This window comes from Dasypus novemcinctus, chromosome 20 (assembly GCF_030445035.2).
Source record: "Dasypus novemcinctus isolate mDasNov1 chromosome 20, mDasNov1.1.hap2, whole genome shotgun sequence".
Lineage (NCBI taxonomy): Eukaryota > Metazoa > Chordata > Mammalia > Cingulata > Dasypodidae > Dasypus > Dasypus novemcinctus.
In genome coordinates, this window is record NC_080692.1 from 48,076,022 (window position 1) to 48,094,403 (window position 18,382).

General features: G+C 37.0%; 1 protein-coding gene across 3 annotated transcripts in view; it reads right to left on the bottom strand.

Moving 5' to 3' along the window:
• ITPR2 (inositol 1,4,5-trisphosphate receptor type 2) overlaps window positions 1-18,382 on the bottom strand; it is a 480,765-nt gene that overhangs the window by 246,045 nt on the left and 216,338 nt on the right. For all 3 annotated transcript variants that reach the window (XM_058282925.2, XM_058282926.2, XM_058282929.2), the window contains exons 27-32: window positions 14,561-14,650; window positions 14,328-14,453; window positions 10,694-10,816; window positions 9,843-10,043; window positions 7,590-7,841; window positions 4,155-4,280 (exon numbers count right to left, since the gene is read on the bottom strand). In XM_058282925.2, coding sequence (XP_058138908.1) covers window positions 4,155-4,280; window positions 7,590-7,841; window positions 9,843-10,043; window positions 10,694-10,816; window positions 14,328-14,453; window positions 14,561-14,650 — 918 coding nt within the window. The remainder of the gene's footprint in view (window positions 1-4,154; window positions 4,281-7,589; window positions 7,842-9,842; window positions 10,044-10,693; window positions 10,817-14,327; window positions 14,454-14,560; window positions 14,651-18,382) is intronic.

The following is an 18,382-nucleotide window of genomic DNA, read 5'->3' on the forward strand; positions in this document are numbered from 1 at the left end:
AATTGTAAAAGCTAAAATAGATGATTAAAAACAAATGAAAAAAAAGTTAGATGGTGGAAAAACAAGAAACATGGAGATTTAAAAAAAAAGAAACAGAAGAAGGAGGGGGAGTATAGGGTGTGAGACAGACTGAAAAGCTAGGGCAGAGTAAATATTCGCAGAATTGTGGTGGGGTAAATATGGTGTCCATATGGTCCAGATGTTCTTAGGCAATCCAAATTTTTATATAATCTTCTTTTCAATAAGGTGATTAATCAAAAGAATACATAAATATAATTTAATTTGCTATTGCTTAAAAACATTTCACATACAAAAAAAATTGACAAAAGAGAAAAATTTCCTTCTCAAACCATGTGTCCCAATGTTTTTGGTTTGGAAAATAGGGGCGCCATCACCAGTGTTTGGCAAAAATAAGAAAAGAACAAGCACAGAGTGGGTTTTGTTGAAGTCATTTCCCATCTGAGTTACTAGAGGCAGTTCACTTTTCTTCACCTGTTACATGACACCTACCTGGCAGTATTGTTGCTAGAGCTTAAGGTTTTTAGTGTATCTAATCTGATAGGGTTATTGTAAGTGATTAAAGGAAATAAATGCTGTGAAATTATGTAACCTATTAATGGTTGCTCCAGGATGTAGTGGAGTGTCTGGCACAAATGAGATGTTCAATAAATGTTTGTGAAATTAATGAATCAATTAATTTTAAAAATGAAATAGAGGCAAAATTTTATTTTGCTCAAGGTTAACTTGGGATTAGGCAGTATTTGTGGAGTACCCAACCTAGCATTAAAATTTTATGTGCACCCAGAACTCATATAAATGTATTATCCCATGATGGACATCAATTAGAATTTATCTTTTCTAGTATCTTTTCAACACTGGCTTTTATAGTAAAATTTTCTGATATGTAGGATAAAAGCATCTTAAAATGGACTAGGGAACAGACTGACTCTGTCATGACCAGCCCAAAGAGATGTCTTCCTGATGCAGGGACAATTCACACAATTGTGTGGAGCCCTCCAAAGCCATTACAGCATCACACCACGACACTGGCCACTGGACATGGGCCAAAGAGCCAACCAGAAATTTGCTTTTCCGTAGGTGGATAAATAGTAATTTATTTCTAGATCAAGTGTTTCCTCAAAATCCTAGTTAATTAAAAGGAGGCATAAACAAAACAATATGGAACCTATTCCTCAATTGATTTGAACAAGAAGTTCAAAATATTGTTTCTATCCTGTTTGAATAACATTTTCACCTCTAGAACCTCTCAGTCTACACTGTAATTTCAAAGATGCAGGAACCCATTTTTCCTATTCAAATCTTAAATAACTTTTTCAGTTCTAATAACAACCCTATCAGGTAGGAGTCATTTAACAGGTGAAGAACCTAATGAATAGCACTATTTCTTTATCCTGTCCTTTATTTTGCTTTTACTGCCTTTTTCCAATAAGGACTAGAAATGGCTCAGATAAAATTACCTCACATTAAATGATCTTTTTTATATGTAACACAGTTATTTTTAAAGTTTTAATCACTATGCACATATTACTCAAGTAATATTATTTCCTATAAAACATTTCCATGTACTGACATTATCTAAACACTTATTTTTAAAAGCGACATTCATTCTAATGGTTCCATCATGCCTCAGTCCATTTTAGGAATCAGCTGAGAGACACAATCAAAATTTCAAACACGTTCTGTTCTTAGTTATTTCTTAATCACTATCAGCTAATCATTTAAGGGATTTCTATTTTTTTTCCTACTATAAATACAGAGTACTTTTCTGCAAAATTATTGTTTTAACTTTCAGATTTTTCTTGGTAGTGTGGATTATAGCACCAAAAGAGGACTCCCTAGATGAGGGATATCAACAGTTTCATAACACTTGCTGGTCTAATCCTCAAAACAGGGGGTTCTTAACCAGGGATTTCAGGGGTCCAGGAGCTCGAATTGAAAATTTTTAAAAACCACGATTCTTGTGGGGCCGTGTTGGTGTGGGTGTGATGTATTTAATAAATAATACACAGCATAGTGTGGACTTAGTGAGGGGTCCACAGTTTTCAGCCGACTCGCAAAGGGCTCCACGGAACAAAAACAGGTTAAGAACCCCTGGTTAAAATAACGTACTTGAGAGGCTATCGACAATCCCTCTTGGGTACAGGCTGTTAGCTCAGTACCACCATCCAGCTTCCAGGCTTCTGATGGGGTTCAGCTAATGAGGGACTGGCAGAGATGAGATGGAAGAGGAGGAGCAGGAGACCCAGCTACTCCAGCTCTGCGTCCATCCATCTCCCTCTGCTGGGAGCTGTAGCCTGGGCAGCGGGCCCCCCTTGTCTCCAAGCTCTCTCCCGGCTGCAGCAAGAACACCGTCTTGCCCCTGCCCCCTCAACCTAACCAGCCTCTTGGTCCCGGCAGCCCTGCCCACGCCTCTTGGAACTTCCCTCTGTTTCCTGCTGGGACTGCCTGACTCACCTGTAAATTACAGGTACTGTTGCCAATTGAGCGGTCCCTAAAGGTTGTTTTAGCATACATTTCTTATGTTGCTAACAAGGCTGAACACTTTTGCATGTAATCATTTCACATTGTATTTTCATGTACAAGTGATTCCAATCTAAACCACTTTCAAACAAAAACTGGAAAATAGCTATACATTATGTATCAAAATGTATTGATACATTATATATCAATATTAAATACATATATTTTATAATAAACATTTTCCAGTTGTAGTTTCACATATATTTTCCAAATACATGTGACTCTATTATTCTACAGGTAACCAGGAGTGGTATGTTAAATCCCATGTAAGAAAGGATGCTTTCTCCATGGGGCGGGTTTACCTCGGAAACTTTGTCAAAGTAAGGACTGACTTTTAGCTCTATAGAAATGAAGTAAAATCGGAGTTGCTTCACTTCCCTATGCTTGAACACAGCAAAAATCTCATATGCTACACCATACCAAAGGTAAAATAAGCCAATTTAACTTGGAAAGCTTGACTAAATAAAAAGAGTTCCTGGAGTGGAATAACACATGACTTGAAGGTGGCTCTCAGATGTGTACACTGATAGTGTTTTATTTTTTCTAGTTTGTCCTTTTCCTTCCAGAAAGGACCATAGAGATGCCGTGAGCCAGTGGATAGCGGCCGGAATCAATTCTTGTAAGGCAGTGGAAACAGGGACCTCATTAACTCCTCGCCTCCATGTACCCCTGTGTGAAGCCGATATGAAACGACCCACAGCCAGGACATGCGGAAAAGCCAGAGACAGAGCAGGCCTCCCAAAGGCATAATGGGTCTAAAGAGTCACAGACAGTACCTTCTTTGAGTGAAACCCTTACTGAAGATTCTATCTCATAACTTCAAGAGGGAAAACTAGAGATAATTTCTTTAAACTAAGCTAACTAAAATAATAGACCCAGGTTACAAGAATTCAGTAAAAGAAAAGTTTAAGATGTACTAAAGAAAAGTGACTGTTACCTACCCTCCTTTACTCAATATTAATAGAGCAAAACCAAATGTGAGGCAGCATCTAGAAAATGCCAACCACATTCACGTGTCCTCTTCCACCCCTAAAAAAAGTGTAAAACAAGGAGAAATAGACTCAAAGTAAAAAGCAGAATATACATGGGCTCACATGAGTAAACACATCAGATGATAAACTTTTGGAGCTTGCTTTCAAGACTGACTATGCACCGGTGGGTGATGGAGAGCCCTGAGTGGCTGGAGCAAGGATCCATCTGCCTGACAGTTAGCCAAGGCCTGCGGAGGCACCATCCATCACGGCTGGTAAATCTCATCCATGGTAAGAAACTGAACACGAATTGACCTCTGCCATAGATGACCTCTAACCAATGTACACACACCACTAAAAATGCTATCAATTAATTATGTTATTAACAGACAAATACAGTAAGTTGTAATTGTAAAACTGAACACTTTATCTGTTGCTATATACCCTGTGCTAGGCACTTTCTATGCCTTAACTCATCAAAGCTCATTCACACCTTGTGGGTACAATGGGCTGGTGTAAAAGGTAAAGGGTTTAAATGCAAATTTCCATCCAGATGCTGAACATTGTTTAGTCAAAATATATATTGGCAGTTCCACTGCCTTATTAAATATGAAATCGTATTTAATGGATCAAAACACTTACCCTTGCCATATCCACCAAGAAGTTCTCAAATAATTTCCAAATGTGGTTACTTGTGTAGATTTCTTTCATTTCTACTTCAGTGTCAACGTAACAGTGATTAACAAAGTTCACATAAGCAATTTTAACCTGTACAAGTATCAAATACAAAAGTTATCTTTCTTTACTGCTCATTTTCCAATATCAAGTTGAAAGGTTAACTAAAATGTTTTAGTTCCTGTATACATTAGACAGTACTCTTTCCCCCCTTTTGCTATGATATTCCACCCCTGGGCCCAGAGGCTTGCCGTGATGAGAAGGGGCACTTTACTCAAGGCCTGCTGATGACAGCTGAGAAAGAGAAGTCAGAGGAGCTCGACTCCCCACCCCACCGTATGACTCTCTTTGCTAAAGTGGAACAAGATAACCTGAACTCAAGGAGTGATCTTCTCCAGGTATATGTAGGAAAATTATGCTCAGAAGGAGAGAATGAGACAAAAACACTGAAGAAAAAAGAGACAGAGGCTAAAAAGAATCCTGACGCTGTCTGAACTTCTGGTTCCATCTGAAGAAATATCTTTCAGCTTCCCAAGTACAGGAGCCAATAAAATTTCCTTTTTTTTTCTTTAAATGAGTTTTAAGTTATGTTTCTCTCACTTGCAACCAAGACAGTCCTAATATAATGTTAAAATATATTTACTAAATAATACTTTATTGCCATTCAGGTATAGTTAAATTATTATTACTGAGAAGAAACAGGCTCACAGCTTATGGAAAAAAATATTTATTTTAAGATGTAGCAAAATTTCTTACCAGATTTAGCAAAATTCCTTAAAATGGACTAGGGATGAGTCTCACCAATATATACTATTTCTAAAGTGCACAGGGCAGCAGTTTTTCTTTTGTTTTTCATTTTCTTTTCTTTCTTTTTAAGGTTATGAAAAATGTTATCATTCTTCTCCCCAGAAAAATGTATATATATTGAAAAATGTGTAAAAAATTTCAGGGGTAGCCAAAGTTGAAAACAACCCAGGTGTCCATCAACTGATGAATGGATAAACAAGCTGTGGTGTATGCACAAATGGAATATTATGCAGCAGTAAGAAATGAAGTTGTGAGGCGTATGACAGCATGGTGAACCTGGCAGGCATTATTATGGTTGAGTGAAGCCAGTCAGACACAAAAGGATACAAACTGTATGACTGTGCTATTAGAAACTAAATATATTATGTGAAATATAAATATTGCTAAATTGCATATATAAGACTGTTTTTCTTTGAAGCTGAACAAATGTAGGTTAGTACTACAAAATGTGAATCAGACCAAAAATATTACACTAAGTGAAGGAGATCAGACACAGAGTACTAAATATTGTATGACTCCATTTATATAAATTGTAAATACAAATCAATATATAAATCTGAAAGAAGATTAGTGGTTATATAGAGCTGAGGAAGGAATGCTAAGGGGTATGGAGTCTTTCTTTTTGGAGAAAATGAAACGGTTCTAAAATTTTTGAAATGATGAATGTACAACATTGTGATTATACTAAAAGCCATTGATTATTCACTTCGGACAGAGCATATGGTATATGAAAATATCTCAATAAAACTGTTTAATAAGCAAATAAGTAATTGTGCAAGAATAGCCAGAAAAGGCAGCAATGTACAGCAGGGGAAACAAAGATTAAGAGGTAAGGAATTGTCTTGTTTATCTATTATTATTATTGAAGTAATGAAACTACCTTAATAATGATTGAAGTGATGAATGCACAACTATGTGATACCAAATACCATTGATTGTACACTTTGGATAAACTGTATGCTTCATTAATATGTATGAATAAAATTGAGTTGTTTAAAAAGAAATTTTCAGGGGATTCATGGAACCCAACTGAGAACTGGGCCAGCTTTCGTGCCTGTAGTGCCAACCTGTACTAAACTCAGGTCTAAAGCAAACTTCCCATGGCAGGGCACCTGTGCCAAGGCCTGGCCAGAGGGAACAAGATGTCCCAGCCACACAGCACACTGTCACTGTCAAAGGGACAGCAGCTAATAAGTAATGATTCAGTCTTTACCATGTGCCAATGGCTATCAGCAATGTGTATGCAGTATCACCTTCAAATTATCTTCCAATAATCCTATCAGTTATAAACTTGAATATTTCATTTCTAAATTATAGAAATTGAAGATCAGAAAACCTAAGTAACCTGTTGTCACACAGCTTGGAAGTACTGGATTCCGGATGCTGACTCATTCTTTAATTCATTCAAAACATATTTATTGAGTATAGGCTCGGGCTCAGACAATATGACAATAATGAAAATAATGATGAATAGAAATAAGAGTTACTACCCTCATAGAGTTAATCATCTTAGGGAAGGGAGTGAGATTTGTTAATTGGTAAAATTTAAATGTTAAATGTCAACATATCGACTCTACTAAGGGAGACCACAGTAAGCTTCCCAGAAGAAGGTAAGCGTGAATCAAGATCTGGAACATGAAGGGCACTCACATATGAGGAAAGCGGGTAGGAGTGGTGCAGGCAGAGAGAAACACGTGTCAAGAGTCATGGCCAGGACCAGCCTCCAATCGGTCCAGAGCCCACGGAGCTAATGTTCGACTGTACTTCCTGCCTCTGCCCTCTAGTTTCAAACCAGTCAAGGCGATGAAGGACCCCTGGTATGAGGTGTCAAAAATCCCACAAAATTCCACAAAAATACACTTTCAAGTCCATGGCTAAGTAGAACTACTTGGAAGTGAGGAAGTTAGCCAAACCTAACACTGCTTTACAGTACTGTGATTTTTAACTTTTGGTTTTATGTCTTATTCAATGCATCACAGATTTATGAATTTTGCAAAAGAACACCACAACAGTAGAGAAGGAATTATTACAATGTACATTCCTGGAAGCAACATTAATTGAATTCTGTTGGCAGACAACCAGCTTCTGGTAAATTTTTTCCTATCAGAGCCAAATTAGGATGGAGGGTAAAGGATGATGTGTGAATAAAGCAATATGTATTTGCAAGAATGTATCTATTCCATAAAACAAGATATACCTACTGTGTTTATCTTGTCCTGCTGCATTCTCCTATCCTCTCCAAATCAATGAATGTGAATTATTTAAGCATCTTTTTCATGCTCAAGAACACACTAGAAGTTACAATTTTTCAGTTTGATCACACTGTCATGCTTAGAATATAAGACTTGTGAGTAGCTGCCAGTAAACCAGCAGTGACTATACTTTTTAAAGTTTACTCTTCTTTCAAAACTTCTTGTCGAACTAAAAAGTAAATTTGTGTGCCCTTTTAAATTTTCCTAGTTATTTATAGTTAATTAGAGGTCCCTCACTAAATATATTAATTCATTATAAATGATAGTATGGCAGACACCTGGCACTTAAGAATTTTAGAAAATTATAACAATTCTACAGGTGCAAAGCTTTTGCAAGGCTTACCTCAGGAATGCAGTCATCGTGGGTTACCACCCTCACTATATCATCCAAGGGCAGGAGGGAATTGCACTTGATTTCAGTATAAACATTTTTCCCCTCTGTGCATGCTGCCAGCAATTCCACAAGGGTGATGTGGTAGGCTAAGGGGCCACTCTCATCCCCTCGATCTCTCTCTGAACACATCATATGAAGAAGGATGGGAAATGATGCTCTATCATTGTAAAATATCAGCACATCTTCACCCCCATTTATCAACTGAAATGATAATGAAAGAGTCTACATAGCAGTTCAAATATTCATGCTTTCAGTTCTTTCCAAAGAGTTGGTCTATCCAGAAATACATGTATCTCTTTGTAAAAACAGATGATTTTGCAAAAGCAGAACTATGCTAAGGCAGGATCGTCACAAGGGTTAATAAAGATCACAGTCACTGTAGCCACGTGCCAAGCGATCAGTTATGAAAGCCGTCGAAGCCAGTGGGAGATACAGGAGGAGGGGCTGGGACAGCAATTAATGACATAGATAGTGAACTGCTCATGAGTGAGGTGCCCGCAGAAATTAAATCTCCAAAAGAACAAAGTTATCTGCTTCGTCTTCAAATGGAGGACTCCACTGCCAAAGCATGAGAAGTCTCCTAATGCTAATTTTACTAAGGCAGAATAAAACATTCCCTTCCACTTCAATAGTGATTGAATAAGCAGTCAAGCACACTGAGCCAAATACAACTCCACAAAATCTGGAAATTCCACGTGTCATGAGAAGACATCCATAAAGAATGGCGATAGAAGAAAAAAGAAAAGAAGGAAAAAAAAAGACTTTAAAACAGCAAGGGAAACAAAGAAACGAATAAGTAGGGGCTTTTAGGACATAAATTTGCTTCCTATTTTAGTGGAGAATTCCAACAGTTGCAATTTTATAATGGAAACTCAATAAAGTCTTATTGTCTTTCTATAATCAGTACCAATTTTCTAACACCAATGTGAGATATTTTGGTGGATAATACAACTTATACAATTTTTCTCTATTATATTTAAATTGATAAGCTAATTAGTTGGCTTGATTTAAAAATTTTGTTGAAAGAGAATATATATCTGTCAAAATATGTATTACAGATTAGCCTAATAGAATATTCCAAACACTTCTTTCACATAGAACCACTTCACCTAATAAGTATGAGACAGGCATAAATATTTGATGCTTTCTCACTCTAATCTTTTCTTTGACAATCATTAGCACAAAATCAAATCAGTTCCCATATTTCTGGGCAATAAAGAACTAATGTAAATGTAAGTATAGATAGGAAAAGGATGAATTTTACAAGTTAAAATGCTCCTTAAAATGTTTAATAACAACAATCTAAATAGAAAATTCAGGGCTTTAAGCTGAATTAATTTTAAGATTTCTATGGGGTGAAATCTGATGTATCAATATGGAATTCTCCCCTATATGAAAATTTAAGGTATATAATCATGAAAATACCCCCAAATCAATATAATCCAGTACATAACTGGTAGCAATTGGTGAAAGCTGTCTTAATCCACCCAGGCCACTAGACAACTATTAGACCACAGAGGCACAGAGGCATGACTTACCCAAATGGGCTCAAAGAGTCTCAGTTCTCAATATCTACTAGAATAGTTACTTACTAGGAACTCAGTATCTACTAAGTTCCTAGCAAGTAAATTACTCACTGTATAAATCTTGCTCAATGTCAAATGTCAGCATGAAAAGGACAAATAAATGAAGCACTTCATTTATTTTTCTTATATGTTCAACTTTCTCTAAATAGTTAACTTTCTCCATGTTGCAATAAATCACTGATGGGTAGTCTCTATTTGTTAGTTTGAGTCCTTTCAAAGCCCTATTCAAATAGTAGCAGACAACACTGATTTCTATATTTCAAAGCAGAATAATAAAGGCACTGGAAAGGTAGAGTTCAATCCATCTTTGCTTTATTATAGAAAATGTAAGAATATAAAATTTTACCACTTTACCAAATAATCTATAAAATCTCTCAGGATTTTACCTATTGTTCAAAACATGGATCAAAACAAATAAACTCTATTAGGAAATCATAAAATTAACTTTTGCTTTACTAGATTTAGGCAAAATATATTTGTGCTTAAGAAATCACGATTAAATTAAGTGCTCTCCAATCCTGTGTTACTAGGGTTTTTCTCACCCTGAATTAACAGAAAACACATACTTGTGCATATTGCTTTTGTGAAGCTGATAAAATGTGAACAGAGAACATACCTCTGTCATTACCATATCCTGGCATTTCTTCACATATTTACCATCTGCTTTTACAATCGTTTGCAAAAACCTCAGGTACTCCACGTGGCGGCCATGTGTCTCGATGCAGTGCACAAAGTGCTGCACGACTCTCTCGCTAATTTCATTGCACAGATGGAAATTGTTCATGAAGATGTGCCGCATGGTTTCTGCTTCAAGGAGCTAAACACAGAGGAACACGCCCTTATAATTCTGCTAAGGTCCATTTTCTATTCCACAGGACCCAGTCTAATTTCCCTGCTTTTAATCAGTATTATATTTTATACAAAGCAACAGTAAGTTCTCTGTATAAGTCTACTAGGGAATTCAAAGAGATCATTACCCATTAAAAGAAAAATAAACTCACAAAGGAAGTGAACTATGAAAAGCTTATTATTATAAAGTCCAACATGTTGGCAACAGTATTCCTGAGATTCATTTCATTTAATTTTATTCCGAAGTTAGCTCTTCTCTAGAAAGTATCCACTGAAGCATACTTTACGGACCAGTCAGGTTAATTCTACCTTTGAGTTCTCCAAATTTACCTTACTAATGACACAGTAGAGTTACGTTTTTGTTCTACCATATCTTTTTTTCTAACATTAAACTGAATACATCTAAATGGAGTTGTCACTTAAAGGTAAAATTCACTTCATTTTTCAAGTTTATTTAAATGTTTCCTTAATGGAAATAAAAGATACTCACTTTTACGGAGAGAACCTCTTCAAGGACAAAATGATGTGATGAGATTTATAAAATTCTTATCATCAATGCTACTAAAACAAATTTGATGAACACTTACTAAAAATATCAGAAGTCATTCAAATACTTACACCAGGAGTTAAAAACAAATTCAGATGTTTATGAAGAAGAACTTGATTCTGTGGATTTCCCCGACAGAAATTCTGCAGGAATGTATGGGCCAGATGCATTACTTCATTCATCTTTTCATCATTCTGAAAGCCAAAAAGGAGCATATAATACAGAGGAACAAACATCCGGGAGTGAAAATTTTATCAAAAACCATGTTCTTTTGCACAAGTACTATTTTTTTCTCTACTCACTCTTTCTATGCTCCCTTTTTTCTGTCTTTCTGTTTTCACCCTTTCCCCACTGTCCCATGGTCCCCTTCGGTTTTCTTGATCGATTTCTCACCTTCTCTTTATTTTTTCTCCTATACCTGTCCTGCCTTCTGTTTAATAATTGCTTTCTCTTTCTCCCCAATCTTTTTGATTGTCCACTGTTTTCTGATCTCTTTATGGCTGCCTTTCTCCCGTTCTCCCTTCCTCTTTCTCAATTCCCCTCATTCTGCTGCTTCTTCCTTTTCTGCTGCACCATCCAGTCCCTCGGATCCTTCCTCCTTTTAGGTTTCCCCCTTCCCTAATGTTTCTACATAAAATAAATGAATGAATGAAAAAGTTTGATAAAGAAAGAGATATTTAATTTATTTAGTTTCAAAGTACCTTGCCACAAAATACTACTTAATTCCAAAAGGAATTTGAGTAACTTAACAATGGACAGCCACCACCTTAATCAAGTGATTATATGGACATCGTCAGTAATGGAAAAAATAGAAATTTTGCACCACCTGATAAGAAGCAATGAAAAGAACTTAGCATCACTTCTGCTGTGTTTCTGCCAAAGATGCAAAAGTAAATTTGATCATGATGAACCATCACACTTAAACTGATGGGCATTCTTCAAAACACCTGATTTATTTTTCATAGAAATGTAAAAGTCAATCATCAAGTTAATATAAGAGAAACAGCCCGGAAAAGCCAAAACTATTTTGAAAAAGAACACAGTTGGGGAAGCATGCTTCCTGATTTTAAAGTTTATTACAAATTTACAGTAATCGAAACATGGTATTGGCACACGCAGAGACATTTAGACCAATGGGAACAAACTGAGAATTCAGAAATAAACCACACCTTTAGCCACCTAATCTTTTATAAGGTGCCAAATCCACTTGGTGGGGAAAGAATAATCTCTTCAACACATAGTGGCAGGAGAACTGGATATCCACACACGACAGAATGGAGGTGCAACCCTACCTCACACTTTATACAAAACTCAATTCACAATAGATCAAAGACCTAAGTATAAGAACTGAAACTACAAAACTCCTAGCATAAAATATAGGGAAACATCTGCAGGACCTTGTAATAGGCCATGGCTTCTTAGGCTTTACAGCAAAAGCACAAGCATCCAAAGAAATAAACAGATAAATGGGACTTCATCAACATTAAAAAACTTTTGTGTTCAAAGGACTAACTCATGAAAGTAACAAGAAACAACCTACTGAATGGAAAAAAAGAAACATATCTGGAAACCACATATCTGATAAGGGTTTAATATCCAGAATATACAAATAAACCGTGCACTTCAAAATCAAAAAGATAAACAATCCAATTTAATGGGAGGCAGAAGACTTTAATAGACATTTCTCCAAAGAAGATACACAAATGGTTAATAAGCACATGAAAAGATGTTCCACATCATTAGCCATCAAGGAAATGCAAACCAAAACCACAATAAGGGAAATTTAGGTTGAATATAAATTTTTTTAAAAAACAAGGAGCATCAACAGATGAACAGATAAACATAATGTGGCACATCCCAACAACAGAATATTATTCAGTCATAAAAAGAATGAGCTGATAATGCTATAATGTGGATGAACCTGAAGGCATCATTTTGAGTGAAATAAGCCAGACACCAAAGGACAAACTGTGTATGAGTGCACTTATACGAAATATCTAGATTATTCAAATTCAGAGACAGAAAGTAGAGTAAAGGCAGCCAGAGACCAGAGGAAGAGATGGAGATGTTTTTGCTTAATGGCTACAGGGTTTTTGTTTGGGGTGAGGGAAGTGTTGGTAATGAATGTTGGTTACTTTAGCATGACATTGTGGATGCAATAAATATCACTTAATTGTACACTTTAAAATGGTTATAAAGGGAAATTTTATGTTATATATACTTGTTACCACAGTAACTTTTTTTAATTACATGAAATAATTGAGTGACAAAACAAAATTGTAACAAGAGGGAAAAACCACAAGATACTATTTCATACCCATGACAATGTTACTATCAAGAAAACAGAAAGTAACAAGCACTGAAGAGGCTGGGGAGAAAGACAAACTCTTGTTCATTGCTTGTGGGAATGTAGAGTGCAGCCATTGTTGAAAATGGTCTAGCAATTCCTCAGAAGGTTAAATACAGATTTATCATATGACTGTGAAATCCGACTTCTAGTTATGTACCCAAACCACCTGAAAGCAGGGACTCAGACTAATACTGCACATCGATGTTCACAGCAGCATTATTCACAAAGCCAAAAGGAAGAAGTGCCCGAGTAACCATCTACAGATGAATGGGTGAACAAAATGTGGGATGTACATACAAAGGAGTATTATTCAGCCATAGAAAGGAATGAAAATCTAGCAACATGGATGAACTTTGAAGAGGTCATGTTGAGCAAAACAAGCCAGACACAAAAGGACAAATATGGTATGATCTCACTTACACGAAATAAGCAGAATATGCAAATTCATAAAGCCAGAAACTAGAGTAAAGGTTACCCAGGGCCAGGTAAGCAAGTAATGGGGCATTAATATTTAACTGCTGTGGAGTTTCTGTCTGGGACAATGGAATGTTTTGGCAATGGACGATGGTGACTGGAGGCACAAGTTTTGTGAATGCAATTAACACCACTGAATTGTATATTTGAAAAGGAACCAAAAGGGAAATTTTAGGGTGTATGTAAGTTATCACACACACAAAAAAACTAGGACTATACAACACAAAAAAATGAAGCCTAATGTAAACAGTGGGCAAATATTAACAGCATAATAGTAACATTGTTTCATCAATTGTAGCAAAAATATCATACTAATGCAAAATGTTAATAATAGGGCAAACTGTGTATGAGACAAGGACATATGGGAACTCTGTACTTTCTGCATGATTTTTCTGTAAACCTGTAACTGCTCTAATAAAAAAAAGTTGAAAATAGTAATCGGTGTAATCTTCCAAAGTGTCAGTGTCATGAGAATTCAATTGTGAAAAGATTTAAGAGGTATGATAACACGCATGATTATGAAGAGGATCCTTCTGTCTTAGAGGACATATCTGGGACAATGGGAGAACGATGAATGGGGTGTGAGGATTAGGTGATGGGAAAGTGTCCGTCTTTCCTATTTAGGTGGTTTCAGTGTGTTTATGCTGAAGAGTGTCCTTGTCTGCAGGAAATGCATACTAAAGTATTCAGGAGCAATGGAGCATCAAGTTGGCAACTTACTTTCAAATAGTTCAGGAGAAAAAACACTTTGTAATTTGAAATTGTATCAACATAAAAAGTTATAGAGAATTCCCTTCTGGAGAGTAAAATGAAAGTCTTCCAATCGCTTTTCTTTAAAAAAAAAAAAAAAGTTACAGAAAAAGAAGTAACTAAGAACTAACCTTTTCATATGGTATTTGCAGAAGATCCAACACCACCGAATGTGCCCCCATATTTTTCAGTAAACGCTGATGTTGATTCCGACATTTTTTATTTTGTACACAGAGTTTACTTAGCCTAATCAAAATCTATTAAAAAGAAAAAGTATTCGATAGAATAAAAATACTAAATACATAAGCAAATATTAAATATCATACAAATAAGAACCCATGTAAAAAAAGTTTACACTACTGACCTCCTTTACAATCCAGTAGTTATTGCTCTTATTGCTGTCAATTTGAGGTTTCTTTGTTCCATCCTGTACTGGACTTAAAATGCTTGACTCCTACAATAAACAAAAATATCTATTTTTATCCCATATAAACAGTGTTGCAATTATTTTTTTATTCAACTCAAATGTTCCTTTTGTACTTTCTTATCCCATAAAAAGTACCTTGGCTTGAATGAGTAGTCAAACAAATTACCATTATTAGCCAACAGCAATCAAATCACAAAATAAATGGCTCTACTAATAATAAATAATTTAAAGTTATTAATTTAACACTGCATTTCTTTATGCAATCTATATCAGACATATCACAGCTTCATACTGTCTATATGTGAAGAGAGAATAAAAATCCAGGAGTTTGAACTGTGGACCCGGTTTGGACCCATTCTTGGTCTTGGTCCACCTTCTGGTGGGTGTGGACGCATTATAAACAGGATTCCTTGAAGATATTACTTCACTTAAGGTATGACCCACCTGAATCAGGTTAGGCTTTAATCCAGAGTACAAGAGACCTCTATAAACAAAATCAAATTGAGACATGGAGAGAAAAAGCCATGGGAAGAAGTAAGAAGTCTATAAGACTCAAAGGAGGGAAACGGACTTTGGCCCAGTAGTTAGGGCGTCCGTCTACCATATGGGAGGTCCACGGTTCAAACCCCGGACCTCCTTGACCCGTGTGGAGCTGGCCATGCGCAGTGCTGATGCGCGCAAGGAGTGCCCTGCCACGCAGGGGTGTCCCCCGCTGGGGCAGCCCCACGCACAAGGAGTGCGCCCGTGAGGAAAGCCGCCCAGCGTGAAAAGAAAGAGCAGCCTGCCCAGGAATGGCGCCGCCCACACTTCCCGTGCCGCTGACGACAACAGAAGCGGACAAAGAAACAAGACGCAGCAAATAGACACCAAGAACAGACAACCAGGGGAGGGGGGGAAATTAAATAAATAAATAAATCTTTAAAAAAAAAAAAAAAGACTCAAAGGAGAAAGGAGAAGATATGGCCATGTGTAGCACCATGTGGCAAAAAAGCAAGGACCAAGGATCTCTGGCAGCCAGCCCCAGGATGCCACGGTCTTTGAAAGAGACAGCATTGCCTTTCTGACACCTTAATTTTGGACTTCTAGCTTCAAAACCATGAGTATTTAAGCCAACCCACTGCACTCGGAAACTAAGACAAAAGTATAATTTTATCATCAGAGATGAACTGCCAGGAAAAATAAGAGTAAAGGAACATATAAGAACAGTTTAACATGTTTCAGGGAAGACAAAACATCATTTTAGCCCAAGAATTCTCTGCCAGGTTATCAAGACATCTGTAAGAGCCTTGACTTGGGAACAACCAAATGTACAGAACCATAAAAATAAAAAGAGGAAAAAATGAAACTTAAGTTAAAATAATCTTTTTATTTACTAAAGCTTATTAAGAGGACCTGAAATGTATCTATATATTTCTCTAGCAGAATAATAAACCATAAATATAAGGAGTATACATATTATAAAAATCAACTAGTGGAGTCACCACACAAAAATAAAACCAATTATAAATGATTCAATACATGGACCTTTATTACTTATTAATACATGCCTGGTACAAGGCTACAGTGAATTGATCTAAGAGAAATTAGATGATAGGGTCTTTCCCTCCAGAAAATTACTGTCTATTTAGGAAAACAGAGAAAAATAAAAGTAAAGATTTAAACTGAGCAGAACTCACCAATCATAGAAAAAACAGGTACAATTTAGATGGCCTTATGAAGATAAAGTTCAAGCAAAGGTATTGAATGGTGAAAATTTTTGAGCTAAATATAAGGGGTAGCCTGGGCCGAAGTGTCAGGTGAAGAAGTCACCTTAGCCAAAAGCACTGCCGCAAAAGCAAGCACAACTATACGTCGAAATGGGAAAAACAGGATGCATGTTACAAGGGAGCAGGCAATGGGGTACGTGGGGCCCAGTCATCTCCCTCATTTAAAATACGTACAGAATTACAGGGATAAAGGTCAACTCAATGAGGGTCAAAAATAGCCTAAACTCCTGACCATACTGATGGTGTTGAGCTCTCACAATTAAGAGGGGACCCCAGTCTTAGGCTCAGAAAAAAGTAATGAAGATGTATGAGGCCAGCCTACATATTTCATTTGTCCCAAGCTGTTTTGCCTACTGCTTCCATGAAAAATCACAGAATCAATGCAAACCAAGAAAGAAAATTGCTAGTCAAACAATCCTGATGAGGGGGTTCCAGCTGGAACACAACCTGATCAGCATCAAGCCCTTCCTGCTCCTTGGTGAGCTCCACACACCTGTTTGCTGCTCTGGTGAAAATAATGTCCAAGCCTGAGGCCCCTAATCTGAACCCCATTTTAGCAGGCAACCTCTGCTCCCATTTTTACTGAGCACACAGAAACTCCCCTACTTAACATTTCCCCTTCTCCAGTTGAAAATCACCAGTGTCTTCCTCAATCCTGTCGACCTTCCCAACTGTGTCTCAGAAGAAATAAAACTTGATTCCTCCTCTCCCAAGTGGACACTGGACTCACGGATTTTTAAAATGCCATCTACCCTGCCTCCTTTCCCTGCTTCATCCCTATTTTTTGTGCATGAGCAACTTCTACCTTCTACTGACTCTCTGTCATCTCTTTAAAAATATGGTCAGGTCAAGGCTATTCAAGCACTCAGCGACCCTGCCAAACCTGGGAAGCAGTCTTGCCTCTCACATGTAACCATACTAAATTCCAAAAAGAAAAAAATCAATGCCATATTGATTTTATACCAATGACTCAGAGTTACCAAAATTTTCATTAGCATTCAATTCTATAGTCCTCTACCATTTTCTCTAAACCCCACTCTCCTTTCTTTTTGTGACCCAATTCTAAGATTACCTTCTCCCTTTCTGTAGCAGTTTGATATTACTGATGAATTCCAAAAAGAAATATTGTATTATGTTTGTAAACTCATCTTTTCCTCTGGGCATATGACATTACACTGGATTCAGATATTTACTTGATTAAGTAATCAAGTAAACCTCTTGTGTCAATAGGCCATTGAGTACTCACACCTTGGTGGGTGGGGACTCGCAGATAAAAGGCACGGCAAAGGACAGAATGGAGAGTTTCTGATGTTGGAGTTTGATGCTGAAGCCTTAAGCTGGAGCCCTGGGAAGTAAGCTCACAGAGGAAAGAGAAGCCAGCCCCAAGAAAAAGCAAGCCCTGGCAAGAGAGTAACCCTGAACCCAGCAAGAAGCAAGACCCTGGATGGGAGGAACCTAGGAAGCCTGAACCCTCGCAGATGTCAGCAGCCATCTTGCTCCAACATGTGAAAACAGACTGGTGAGGGAAGTAACTTATGCTTTATGGCCTAGTATCTGCAAGCTCCTACCCCAAATAGATACCCTTTATAAAAACCAACCAATTTCTGGTATTTTGCATCAGCACCCCTTTGGCTGACTAATACACTTTCTGACCACTTTGTCTCTTTCACTGAATGGAAATGGAACTGCAAAAGGATATGAACATTGAAAATATTCAAAATGTAACTAAGTTAGACTCAGGGTTGTGTCACTTAGCTGCCATAATACATAGTGGGGGGAAATGAAGTGGTCCCTCAGACCAGGGTGAGGAAAAAAGAAAGAATGCAGGATTTCGTCTATAAAACATGACAACACTACAGTGAATCCTAAAAAGTTATAGAAGAAAATTTTAAACTATACATTATATATGTAAGTGAAGACAGTGTAGAAGAGGGAAGACAGCTCAAGTGGCTACGATGAAGGGAAACTTTAGATGGAAGGGACTAGAGGTCAG